General features: G+C 53.8%; 1 protein-coding gene across 3 annotated transcripts in view; it reads right to left on the bottom strand.

Moving 5' to 3' along the window:
• The window catches only part of INPPL1 (inositol polyphosphate phosphatase like 1), a 67,014-nt gene that overhangs the window by 27,249 nt on the left and 25,856 nt on the right, over positions 1-13,909 (bottom strand). For 2 of the 3 annotated variants that reach the window (XM_069969431.1, XM_069969432.1), the window contains exons 3-6: positions 6,498-6,648; positions 5,115-5,226; positions 4,751-4,891; positions 710-800 (exon numbers count right to left, since the gene is read on the bottom strand). In XM_069969431.1, coding sequence (XP_069825532.1) covers positions 710-800; positions 4,751-4,891; positions 5,115-5,226; positions 6,498-6,648 — 495 coding nt within the window. The remainder of the gene's footprint in view (positions 1-709; positions 801-4,750; positions 4,892-5,114; positions 5,227-6,497; positions 6,649-13,909) is intronic. The other variant, XM_069969433.1, reaches the window with a different exon arrangement.

Raw genomic sequence — 13,909 nt, 5'->3', positions numbered from 1 at the left:
TACAGCCCCGTATACACGTGTCATCACATACAGCCCCGTATACACGTGTCATCACATACAGCCCCGTATACACGTGTCATCACATACAGCCCCGTATACACCTGTGTCATCACATACAGCCCCGTATACACCTGTGTCATCACATACAGCCCCGTATACACGTGTCATCACATACAGCCCCGTATACACGTGTGTCATCACATACTGCCCCGTATACACGTGTCATCACATACAGCCCCGTATACACGTGTGTCATCACATACTGCCCCGTATACACGTGTCATCACATACTGCCCCGTATACACGTGTCATCACATACAGCCCCGTATACACGTGTCATCACATACAGCCCCGTATACACGTGTCATCACATACAGCCCCGTATACACGTGTCATCACATACAGCCCCGTATACACGTGTGTCATCACATACAGCCCCGTATACACGTGTCATCACATACAGCCCCGTATACACGTGTCATCACATACAGCCCCGTATACACGTGTCATCACATACAGCCCCGTATACACGTGTGTCATCACATACAGCCCCGTATACACGTGTCATCACATACAGCCCCGTATACACGTGTGACATCACATACAGCCCCGTATACACGTGTGACATCACATACAGCCCCGTATACACGTGTGACATCACATACAGCCCCCTGTACACGTGTGACATCACAGATCACATGACGCGTACCTGCTGCAGGATCTTGGCCACCATGGGGGAGCTCTGTTGGTCAAAGATCTTAGAGAGAATTTCCAGCCCGGATAAAACTTTATCAACTTCACTGAAAAAAGGAGAGAAAAACATGAAACCCACATAACCTTTCCCGCTGAGGGTCCGTTACACTGTATAACACACTGTCCTCTCCCGCTGAGGGTCCGTTACACTGTATAACACACTGACCTCTCCCGCTGAGGGTCCGTTACACTGTATAACACACTGACCTCTGACCTCTCCCGCTAAGGGTCCGTTACACTGTATAACACACTGACCTCTGACCTCTCCTGCTGAGGGTCCGTTACACTGTATAACACACTGTCCTCTCCCGCTGAGGGTCCGTTACACTGTATAACACACTGACCTCTCCCGCTGAGGGTCCGTTACACTGTATAACACACTGACCTCTGACCTCTCCCGCTAAGGGTCCGTTACACTGTATAACACACTGACCTCTCCCGCTGAGGGTCTGTTACACTGTATAACACACTGACCTCTCCCGCTGAGGGTCTGTCACACTGTATAACACACTGACCTCTGACCTTTCCCGCTGAGGGTCCGTTACACTGTATAACACACTGACCTCTCCCGCTGAGGGTCTGTTACACTGTATAACAAACTGACCTGTGACCTCTCCCGCTGAGGGTCCGTTACACTGTATAACACACTGACCTCTCCCACTGAGGGTCCGTTACACTGTATAACACACTGACCTCTGACCTCTCCCGCTAAGGGTCCGTTACACTGTATAACACACTGACCTCTGACCTCTCCCGCTGAGGGTCCGTTACACTGTATAACACACTGACCTCTGACCTCTCCCGCTGAGGGTCTGTTACACTGTATAACACACTGACCTCTGACCTTTCCCGCTGAGGGTCCGTTACACTGTATAACACACTGTCCTCTCCCGCTGAGGGTCCGTTACACTGTATAACACACTGACCTCTCCCGCTGAGGGTCCGTTACACTGTATAACACACTGACTTCTCCCGCTTAGGGTCCGTTACACTGTATAACACACTGACCTCTCCCGCTGAGGGTCTGTTACACTGTATAACACACTGACCTCTCCCGCTGAGGGTCTGTCACACTGTATAACACACTAACCTCTGACCTTTCCCGCTGAGGGTCCGTTACACTGTATAACACACTGACCTCTCCCGCTGAGGGTCTGTTACACTGTATAACAAACTGACCTGTGACCTCTCCCGCTGAGGGTCCGTTACACTGTATAACACACTGACCTCTCCCACTGAGGGTCCGTTACACTGTATAACACACTGACCTCTGACCTCTCCCGCTGAGGGTCTGTTACACTGTATAACACACTGACCTCTGACCTCTCCCGCTGAGGGTACGTTACACTGTATAACACACTGACCTCTCCCGCTGAGGGTCTGTTACACTGTATAACAAACTGACCTCTGACCTCTCCCGCTGAGGGTCTGTTACACTGTATAACACACTGACCTCTGACCTCTCCCGCTGAGGGTCTGTCACACTGTATAACACACTGACCTCTGACCTCTCCCGCTGAGGGTCCGTTACACTGTATAACACACTGACCTCTGACCTCTCCCGCTGAGGGTCCGTTACACTGTATAACACACTGACCTCTCCCGCTGAGGGTCTGTTACACTGTATAACACACTTACCTCTCCCGCTGAGGGTCCGTTACACTGTATAACACACTGACTTCTCCCGCTGAGGGTCCGTTACACTGTATAACACACTGACCTCTGACCTCTCCCGCTGAGAGTCTGTTACACTGTATAACACACTGACCTCTCTTGCTGAGGGTCTGTTACACTGTATAACACACTGACCTCTGACCTCTCCCGCTGAGGGTCCGTTACACTGTATAACACAATGAGCTCTGACCTCTCCCGCTGAGGGTCCGTTACACTGTATAACACAATGACCTCTCCCGCTGAGGGTCCGTTACACTGTATAACACAATGACCTCTCCCGCTGAGGGTCCGTTACACTGTATAACACACTGAGCTCTGACCTCTCCCGCTGAGGGTCCGTTACACTGTATAACACACTGAGCTCTGACCTCTCCCGCTGAGGGTCTGTTACACTGTATAACACGCTGACCTCTGACCTCTCCCGCTGAGAGTCCGTTACACTGTATAACACACTGACCTCTCCCGCTGCGGGTCCGTTACACTGTATAACACACTGACCTTTCCCGCTGAGGGTCTTTTACACTGTATAACACACTGACCTCTGACCTCTCCCGCTGAGGGTCCGTTACACTGTATAACACACTGACCTTTGACCTCTCCCGCTGAGGGTCCGTTACACTGTATAACACAATGACCTCTCCTGCTGAGGGTCCGTTACACTGTATAACACACTGACCTCTGACCTCTCCCGCTGAGGGTCCGTTACACTGTATAACACAATGAGCTCTGACCTCTCCCGCTGAGGGTCCGTTACACTGTATAACACACTGACCTCTGACCTTTCCCGCTGAGGGTCTGTTACACTGTATAACACACTGACCTCTGACCTCTCCCGCTGAGGGTCTGTTACACTGTATAACACACTGACCTCTGACCTCTCCCGCTGAGGGTCCGTTACACTGTATAACACAATGACCTCTCCCGCTGAGGGTCCGTTACACTGTATAACACAATGACCTCTCCCGCTGAGGGTCCGTTACACTGTATAACACACTGAGCTCTGACCTCTCCCGCTGAGGGTCCGTTACACTGTATAACACACTGAGCTCTGACCTCTCCCGCTGAGGGTCTGTTACACTGTATAACACACTGACCTCTGACCTCTCCCGCTGAGGGTCAGTTACACTGCATAACACACTGACCTCTCCCGCTGCGGGTCCGTTACACTGTATAACACACTGACCTCTGACCTCTCCCGCTGAGGGTCCGTTACACTGTATAACACACTGACCTCTCCCGCTGAGGGTCCGTTACACTGTATAACACACTGACCTCTGACCTCTCCCGCTGAGGGTCTGTTACACTGTATAACACACTGACCTCTGACCTCTCCCGCTGAGGGTCTGTTACACTGTATAACACACTGACCTCTCCCGCTGAGGGTCCGTTACCCTGTATAACACACTGACCTCTGACCTCTTCCGCTGAGGGTCCGTTACCCTGTATAACACACTGACCTCTCCCGCTGAGGGTCCGTTACACTGTATAACACACTGACCTCTCTCGCTGAGGGTCCGTTACACTGTATAACACACTGACCTCTGACCTTTCTCGCTGAGGGTCCGTTACACGGTATAACACACTGACCTCTCCCGCTAAGGGTCCGTTACACTGTATAACACACTGACCTCTGACCTCTCCCGCTGAGGGTCTGTTACACTGTATAACACACTGACCTCTGACCTCTCCCGCTGAGGGTCTGTTACACTGTATAACACACTGACCTCTGACCACTCCCGCTGAGGGTCCGTTACACTGTATAACACACTGACCTCTGACCTCTCCCGCTGAGGGTCCGTTACACTGTATAACACACTGACCTCTGACCTCTCCCGCTGAGTCCGTTACACTGTATAACACACTGACCTCTGATCTCTCCCGCTGAGGGTCCGTTACACTGTATAACACACTGACCTCTGACCTCTCCCGCTGAGGGTCCGTTACAATGTATAACACACTGACCTCTGACCTCTCCCGCTGAGGGTCTGTTACACTGTATAACACACTGACCTCTGACCTCTCCCGCTGAGGGTCTGTTACACTGTATAACACACTGACCTCTGACCTCTCCCGCTGAGTCCGTTACACTGTATAACACACTGACCTCTGACCTCTCTCGCTGAGGGTCTGTTACACTGTATCAGCCGCACTGTGTAACACATGGGATTACTTGGATTAGATACAACACCAGCTGTGAGTAGGCGGCGGCCTGTGCAGAATGTGGAGTCATGGGGGCGGGGCATGACAGGCTCCACCCCTCAGACTATATACAATAGAGGATGGGTCCGTGATGGATTCTTGCTGTTGACGGATCCGGTCTCACCTGTGCAGCCTCTTGCAGGACAGGACCAGCGTCTTGTTGAGGTGCGGCAGGCTGGTGGCCCCGGACTTCACGGCCTCCAGGTCCAGGGCGTAGCTGCCCTTCAGGTACTCGTGGGACACGGTGCTCAGCCCGTTGGTTGTGCTGCGGCAGATAACAATGAAAGGTGAGGCGGGCGGCGGTGACAACCAATATGGCCGCCTATTAACAGACGTGCGTGTACGGATGGGCACCCGCCACCCCGCTGCAGCCCACCCCCCGCGGATCACAGGGCACCAACACTTCTCAGGGATGGCGGCCATACTAGGTGTCACCCAACTTATCAGGCAGCGAGGATGTCACACTTTAAGGGGTCAGGGCTCGGTACCTCTCGGTGGGGCTGACGTCTCCAGTGCTCGGCACCAAACCTAATCCAGACCCTCCGGAGAAACTGGCGGAGGCCGAGCGCGGGGGCAGAGGCGGCTTCTCATCCTCCCCATCTACAACACAGAAGAAGAGGAGGAGACATGAGCAACAAGGCTATTTACTGCCAAAAAAACCCCGGATTATAGGACGTTCCAGATTATCAGATGGTCAATAGCTGTCATGATGACATGAAAGCAGACATGATGTAACAGCAGAATAGTGAGTGCAGTTCCGGAGGATGAGACATGATGTAACAGCAGAATAGTGAGTGCAGCTCTGGAGGATAAGACATGATGTAACAGCAGAATAGTGAGTGCAGCTCTGGGGGATGAGACATGATGTAACAGCAGAATAGTGAGTGCAGCTCTGGAGGAGGAGACATGATGTAACAGCAGAATAGTGAGTGCAGCTCAGGAGGATGAGACAGGATGTAACAGCAGAATAGTGAGTGCAGATCTGGAGGATGAGACATGATGTAACAGCAGAATAGTGAGTGCAGTTCCGGAGGATGAGACATGATGTAACAGCAGAATAGTGAGTGCAGCTCTGGAGGATAAGACATGATGTAACAGCAGAATAGTGAGTGCAGCTCTGGGGGATGAGACATGATGTAACAGCAGAATAGTGAGTGCAGCTCTGGAGGATGAGACATGATGTAACAGCAGAATAGTGAGTGCAGCTCTGGAGGATGAGACATGATGTAACAGCAGAATAGTGAGTGCAGCTCTGGAGGATGAGACATGATGTAACAGCAGAATAGTGAGTGCAGCTCTGGAGGATGAGACATGATGTAACAGCAGAATAGTGAGTGCAGCTCTGGAGGATGAGACAGGATGTAACAGCAGAATAATGAGTGCAGCTCTGGAGGAGGAGACATGATGTAACAGCAGAATAGTGAGTGCAGCTCTGGGGGATGAGACAAGATGTAACAGCAGGATAGTGAGTACAGCTCTGGAGGATGAGACATGATGTAACAGCAGAATAGTGAGTGCAGCTCTGGGGGATGAGACATGATGTAACAGCAGAATAGTGAGTGCAGCTCTGGAGGATGAGATATGATGTAACAGCAGAATAGTGAGTGCAGCTCTGGAGGATGAGACATGATGTAACAGCAGAATAGTGAGTGCAGCTCAGGAGGATGAGACAGGATGTAACAGCAGAATAGTGAGTGCAGCTCTGGAGGATGAGACATGATGTAACAGCAGGATAGCGGGTGGAGCTCTGGAGGATGAGACATGATGTAACAGCAGAATAGTGAGTGCAGCTCTGGAGGATGAGACATGATGTAACAGCAGGATAGCGGGTGGACCACATGTCCCAGCATTCCCTGGAGTTGTGGACTGACCGGAGTAGTCTCTGTCCTCCATGACGTCCTTCTCCTTCTCTCGCTCCACAGGGTACAGCAGGGTGCACACCATCCCCTGATTCGGCTGCAGGTAGAGAGCGATTAGGTCCCCCAGCGTCTTGAAGCGTCGCACTTGAACCCCCTGAGATGTCTGAGGAGGAAGAGACAACAGGTGAGACCACCGGAGGGCAGACAGCGATCCCCGGACCCCAGGAGGAGCAGTATGAGCGCAGCTCTGGAGGGGACTGGAGTGGAGCACAATATAGGAAATTATCTCCACTCATCCACAATGACCATGTATACAGCAATACCCCGCTAGGTGGAAACCATCAACAAGTAGTTGACCGGCCGCTGCTGGAGACTGTCAGCAGGCTGCTTGTGACGGATCCGCTGCTCATAAACTGTGATAATGGCCTCCTGCGGTGTCACTGCATGCGGCAACCATCAGGAGAGGGGACTGAGATGCCTCCTTATGCCGTTTACTGATCTATAAGAGGCTGCCGATCCTGTTTACTGATCTATAAGAGGCTGCCGATGCCCTTTACTGATCTATAAGAGGCTGCCGATGCCCTTTACTGATCTATAAGAGGCTGCCGATGCCCTTTACTGATCTATAAGAGGCTGCCGATGCCCTTTACTGATCTATAAGAGGCTGCCGATGCCCTTTACTGGCCCATAAGATCCTGCTGATGCCCTTTACTGATCTATAAGAGGCTGCTAATGCTGTTTACTGATCTATAAGAGGCTGCCGATGCTGTTTACTGATCTATAAGAGGCTGCCGATGCTGTTTACTGATCTATAATAGGCTGCCGATGCCCTTTACTGACCCATAAGATCCTGCCGATGCCCTTTACTGACCCATAAGATCCTGCCGATGCCCTTTACTGATCTATAAGAGGCTGCCGATGCTGTTTACTGATCTATAAGAGGCTGCCGATGCTGTTTACTGATCTATAATAGGCTGCCGATGCTGTTTACTGATCTATAAGAGGCTGCTAATGCTGTTTACTGATCTATAAGAGGCTGCCTATGCCCTTTACTGATCTATTATAGGCTGCCGATGCTGTTTACTGATCTATAATAGGCTGCCGATGCTGTTTACTGATCTATAAGAGGCTGCCGATGCCCTTTACTGATCTATAAGATCCTGCCGATGCCTTTTACTGATCTATAAGAGGCTGCGGATGCCCTTTACTGATCTATAAGAAGCTGCTGATGCCCTTTACTGATCTATAAGATCCTGCCGATGCCCTTTACTGATCTATAAAAGAGGCTGCCTATGCCCTTTACTGATCTATAAGAAGCTGCTGATGCCCTTTACTGATCTATAAGAAGCTGCTGATGCCCTTTACTGATCTATAAAAGAGGCTGCCTATGCCCTTTACTGATCTATAAGAGGCTGCCTATGCCCTTTACTGATCTATAAGAGGCTGCCGATGCCCTTTACTGATCTATAAGAGGCTGCCGATGCCCTTTATTGATCTATAAGAGGCTGCCGATGCCCTTTACTGATCTATAGGAGGCTGCTAATGGTGTTTACTGATCTATAAGAGGCTGCCAATGCCCTTTACTGATCTATAACAGGCTGCCGATGCCCTTTACTGACCCATAAGATCCTGCCGATGCCCTTTACTGATCTATAAGAGGCTGCCAATGCCCTTTACTGATCCATATAAGGGTGCCGATGCTGTTTACTGATCTATAAGAGGCTGCTGATGCTGTTTACTGATCTATAAGAGGCTGCTGATGCTGTTTACTGATCTATAAGAGGCTGCTGATGCTGTTTACTGATCTATAAGAGGCGGCAGCTGTACTACACTTAAGAACTGGTGCCTTCTCAATAAGTAAGGGCTCTATTACACGGGACACGGGCCCTAAGGCTATGTGGAAATCATGGATATAGTCATTGGCTGTAGTTATTGGATATAGTCATTGGCTGTATCCATGTTTTCCAGACAACCTTAGAGCTTTATCCAAGTTCAGCAGCCCCCGCTAATCAAATGCCGAACGATCGGGTTGGGTTGGTCTCCAGCTTGCTCCAGGTTCACTCATCTCTACACGCCACGATTCTGGTTCCTTCTGTTGCTGGGATCAGGCGGAGGGATCCATCTCAGTGACAGACGCCGCTCTGTGCGTTACAGGGAACGGTTTCAGGTCGTTCGGAAAAAACCCCACAAAAAACGCTTGTTTGCTATTGTTTATTGTTAATCGAAAATGAAAAATTGCATTGTCTAATAGGACCCCTTGTCTAAGCTAAGACTTTCCAGCAGAGCACAGCAGCAGGGAGCAGAGGACAGCAGCAGGGGGCAGAGGACAGCAGCAGGGGACAGAGGACAGCAGGGGGCAGCAGAGAACAGCAGGGGGGAGCAGAGAACAGTAGGGGGGAGCAGAAGGCAGCAGGGGGGGAGCAGAGGACAGAATGAGGGAGCAGAGGACAGCAGGAGGGAGCAGAGGGGAGCAGAGAACAGCAGGGGGGAGCAGGAGGGAGCAGAGGACAGCAGGGGGGAGCAGGAGGGAGCAGAGAACAGTAGGGGGGAGCAGAAGGCAGCAGGGGGGGAGCAGAGGACAGAATGAGGGAGCAGAGGACAGCAGGAGGGAGCAGAGGACAGCAGGAGGGAGCAGAGGACAGCAGAAGGGAGCAGAGGACAGCAGGAGGGAGCAGAGGGGAGCAGAGAACAGCAGGGGGGAGCAGGAGGGAGCAGAGGACAGCAGGGGGGAGCAGGAGGGAGCAGAGAACAGTAGGGGGGAGCAGAAGGCAGCAGGGGGGGAGCAGAGGACAGAATGAGGGAGCAGAGGACAGCAGAAGGGAGCAGAGGACAGCAGGAGGGAGCAGAGGACAGCAGAAGGGAGCAGAGGACAGCAGGAGGGAGCAGAGGGGAGCAGAGAACAGCAGGGGGGAGCAGGAGGGAGCAGAGGACAGCAGGGGGGAGCAGAGGACAGCAAGGGGGAGCAGAGGACAGCAAGGGGGAGCAGAAGGCAGCAGGGGGGGAGCAGAGGACAGAATGAGGGAGCAGAGGACAGCAGGAGGGAGCAGAGGACAGCAGGGGGCAGCAGGCAGCAGGGGGGGGGCAGAGGACAGCAGGAGGGAGCAGAGGACAGCAGGGGGAGCAGAGGACAGCAGGGGGAAGCAGAGGGGAGCAGGGAGGAGCAGAGAACAGCAGGAGGGAGCAGAGGAAAGAATGAGGGAGCAGAGGACAGCAGGAGGGAGCAGAAGGCAGCAGGGGGAGAGCAGAGGACAGCAGGAGGGAGAGCAGAGGACAGCAGGAGGGAGCAGAGGACAGCAGGGGGGGAGAAGAGGACAGCAGGAGGAAGCAGAGGACAGCAGGAGGAAGCAGAGGACAGCAGGGGGCAGCAGAGGGGAGCAGGAGGAGCAGAGAACAGCAGGAGGGAGCAAAGGACAGCAAGGGGCAGCAAAAGGCAGCAGGGTGGGAGCAGAGGACAGAATGAGGGAGCAGAGGACAGCAGGGGGCAGCAGAAGGCAGCAGGGGGCAGAGATCAGCAGGGGGCAGCAGAAGGCAGCAGGGGGGGGAGCAGAGGACAGCAGGAGGGAGCAGAGGACAGCAAGAGGGAGCAGAAGGCAGCAGGGGGGAGCAGAGGACAGCGGGGGGAGCAGAGGACAGCAGGGGGCAGCAGAGGACAGCAGGGGGCAGCAGAGGACAGCAGGGGGCAGCAGAAGGCAGCAGGGAGGAGCAGAGGACAGCAGGAGGGAACAGGGGACAGCAGGGGCAGCAGAAGGCAGCAGGGGGGAGCAGAGGACAGCAGGGGGCAGCAGGAGACAGCAGGAGGGAGCAGAAGGCAGCAGGGGAAGAGCAGAGGACAGCAGGGGGCAGCAGAGGGATGCAGAGGACAGCAGGGGGAAGCAGAGGGGAGCAGGGGGCAGCAGAGGGATGCAGAGGGGAGCAGGGGGCAGCAGAGGGGGGCAGAGGGGAGCAGCAGAGGAGGGAAGGGGGCAGCAGAGGGCGACATGGGGCAGCAGAGGGGGACAGGGGGGAGCAGGGGCAAGCAGAGGAGAGCAGGGGCAAGCAGAGGAGAGCAGGGGGCAGCAGAGGGGAGCAGGGGGGGAGCAGAGGGATAAAGGGGGCAGCCAAGGGCAGCAGGGGGAGCAAGAGGCAGTGGAGGGCTGCAGAGGGCAACAGGGGGGAGCAGAGGGCAACAGGGGGGAGCAGAGGGCAGCAGAGTGGAGAAGTGGGCAGCAGGGCGCAGCAGAGGACAGAAGGGGGGAGCAGAGGGATGAAGGGGGGAGCAGAGGGATGCAGGGGGAGCAGGGGGCAGCAGGGAGCAGCAGAGGGCAACAGGGGACAGCAGAGGGCAGCAGGGGGCAGCAGAGGGCAGCAGGGGGCAGCAGAGGACAGCAGGAAGCAGCGGAGGGCAGCAGAGAGCAGCAGAGGACAGCGGGGGGGGGGGGAGCAGAGGGCAACAGGGAGCATCAGAAGACAGCAGGAAGCAGCAGAGGACAGCAGGGGGAGCAGAGGGCAACAGGGAGCAGCAGAGGACAGCAGAGGACAGCAGGGGGCAGCAGAGGACAGCAGGGGGCAGCAGAGGACAGCAGGGGGCAGCAGAGGACAGCAGGGGTCAGCAGAGGACAGCAGGGGTCAGCAGAGGACAGCAGGGGGCAGCAGAGGACAACAGGGGGCAGCAGAGGACAACAGGGGGCAGCATAAGGCAACAGGGGGCAGCAGAGGGCAACAGAGGGCAGCAGAGGGGAGCAGGAGGAAGCAAAGGGCTGCAGGGGGAGCAGAGGGCTGCAGGGGGCAGCAGGGGCCAGCATAGGACAGCAGAGGGATGCAGGGGGCAGCAGAGGGCAGCAGGGGGGAGCAGAGGGGAGCAGGAGGAAGCAAAGGGCTGCAGGGGGGAGCAGAGGGCTGCAGGGGGCCGCAGAGGGAAGCAGGGGGGAGCAGAGGGGAGCAAGAGGAAGCAAAGGGCTGCAGGGGGCAGCAGAGGGCAACAGGGGGCAGCAGAGGGCAGAAGAGGGCAACAGGGGGCAGCAGAGGGCAGAAGAGGGCAACAGGGGGCAGCAGAGGGCAACAGGGGGCAGCAGAGGGGAGCAGAGGACAGCAGGAAGCAGCGGAGGGCAACAGGGAGCAGCAGAGGACAGCAGGGGGCAGCAGAGGACAGCAGGGGTCAGCAGAGGACAGCAGGGGTCAGCAGAGGACAGCAGGGGGCAGCAGAGGACAACAGGGGGCAGCAGAGGACAACAGGGGGCAGCATAAGGCAACAGGGGGCAGCAGAGGGCAACAGAGGGCAGCAGAGGGGAGCAGGAGGAAGCAAAGGGCTGCAGGGGGAGCAGAGGGCTGCAGGGGGCAGCAGGGGCCAGCATAGGACAGCAGAGGGATGCAGGGGGCAGCAGAGGGCAGCAGGGGGGAGCAGAGGGGAGCAGGAGGAAGCAAAGGGCTGCAGGGGGGAGCAGAGGGCTGCAGGGGGCCGCAGAGGGAAGCAGGGGGGAGCAGAGGGGAGCAAGAGGAAGCAAAGGGCTGCAGGGGGCAGCAGAGGGCAACAGGGGGCAGCAGAGGGCAGAAGAGGGCAACAGGGGGCAGCAGAGGGCAGAAGAGGGCAACAGGGGGCAGCAGAGGGCAACAGGGGGCAGCAGAGGGGAGCAGAGGACAGCAGGAAGCAGCGGAGGGCAACAGGGAGCAGCAGAGGACAGCAGGGGAAGCAGAGGACAACAGGGGGCAGCAGAGGGGAGCAGGAGAAAGCAGAGGGCTGCAGGGGCCAGCATAGGACAGCAGAGGGATGCAGAGAGCACCGATACCAAGAGCACCAATACAGAATGTACCGATACAGAGAGCACCAATACAAAATGTACCGATACCGAGCGCACCAATACAGAATGTACTGATACCGAGCACACTAATACAGAATGTACCGATACCGAGAGCACCAATACAAAATGTACCGATACCGAGCGCACCAATACAGAATGTACTGATACCGAGCACACTAATACAGAATGTACCGATACCGAGCGCACCAATACAGAATGTACCGATACCGAGCGCACCAATACAGAATGTACCCATACCGAGCGCACCAATACAGAATGTACCCATACCGAGCGCACTAATACAGAATGTACCGATACGGAGCGCACTAATACAGGATGTACCGATACCGAGCGCACCAATACAGAATGTACCGATACCGAGCGCACCAATACAGAATGTACCGATACCGAGCGCACCAATACAGAATGTACCGATACCGAGCACACCTATATAGAATGTACCGATACCGAGCGCACCAATACTGAATTAACCCATACCGAGCGCACCAATACAGAATGTACCCATACCGAGCGCACTAATACAGAATGTACCCATACCGAGCGCACTAATACAGAATGTACCCATACCGAGCGCACTGATACAGAATGTTCCGATACCGAGCGCACCAATACACAGGGTATACACACACGCACCTGCAGCCATAGCACGCACACATAGCCTACTGCAGCCTTGGCACACACACACATGGTATTACGGTACTTTATACAGCAGAGGTCAGTGATGTTATATGATATTACAGTACAGTATACAGCAGAGGTCAGTGCTGTCCTGTTATATAATATTACAGTACAGTATACAGCAGAGGTCAGTGATGTTATATATTACAGTACAGTATACAGCAGAGGTCAGTGCTGTCCTGTTATATGATATTACAGTACAGTATACGGCAGAGGTCAGTGTTATATATTACGGTACAGTATACAGCAGAGGTCAGTGCTGTCCTGTTATATGATATTACAGTACAATATACAGCAGAGGTCAGTGATGTTATATGATATTACAGTACAGTATACAGCAGAGGTCAGTGCTGTCCTGTTATATGATATTACGGTACAGTATACAGCAGAGGTCAGTGATGTTATATGATATTACAGTACAGTATACAGCAGAGGTCAGTGATGTTATATGATATTACAGTACAGTATACAGCAGAGGTCAGTGATGTTATATGATATTACGGCACAGTATACAGCAGAGGTCAGTGCTGTCCTATTATATGATATTACAGTACAGTATACAGCAGAGGTCAGTGCTGTCCTGTTCTATGATATTACAGTACAGTATACAGCAGAGGTCAGTGATGTTATATATTACAGTACAGAATACAGCAGAGGTCAGTACTGTCCTGTTATATGATATTACGGTACAGTATACAGCAGAGGTCAGTGCTGTCCTGTTATATAATATTACGGTGCAGTATACAGCAGAGGTTAGTGCTGTCCTGTTATATGATATTACGGTACAATATAAAGCAGAGGTCAGTGCTGTCCTGTTATATGACATTACAGTACAGTATACAGCAGAGGTCAGTGCTGTCCTGTTATATATTACAGTACAGTATACAGCAGAGGTCAGTGATGTTATATATTACAGTACAGTATACAGCAGAGGTCAGTGCTGTCCTGTTA

Source organism: Dendropsophus ebraccatus, chromosome 5 (genome assembly GCF_027789765.1).
Source record: "Dendropsophus ebraccatus isolate aDenEbr1 chromosome 5, aDenEbr1.pat, whole genome shotgun sequence".
Lineage (NCBI taxonomy): Eukaryota > Metazoa > Chordata > Amphibia > Anura > Hylidae > Dendropsophus > Dendropsophus ebraccatus.
The sequence above is the reverse complement of the archived record's forward strand: the minus strand, read 5'-3'. Positions and strand labels throughout refer to the sequence as shown.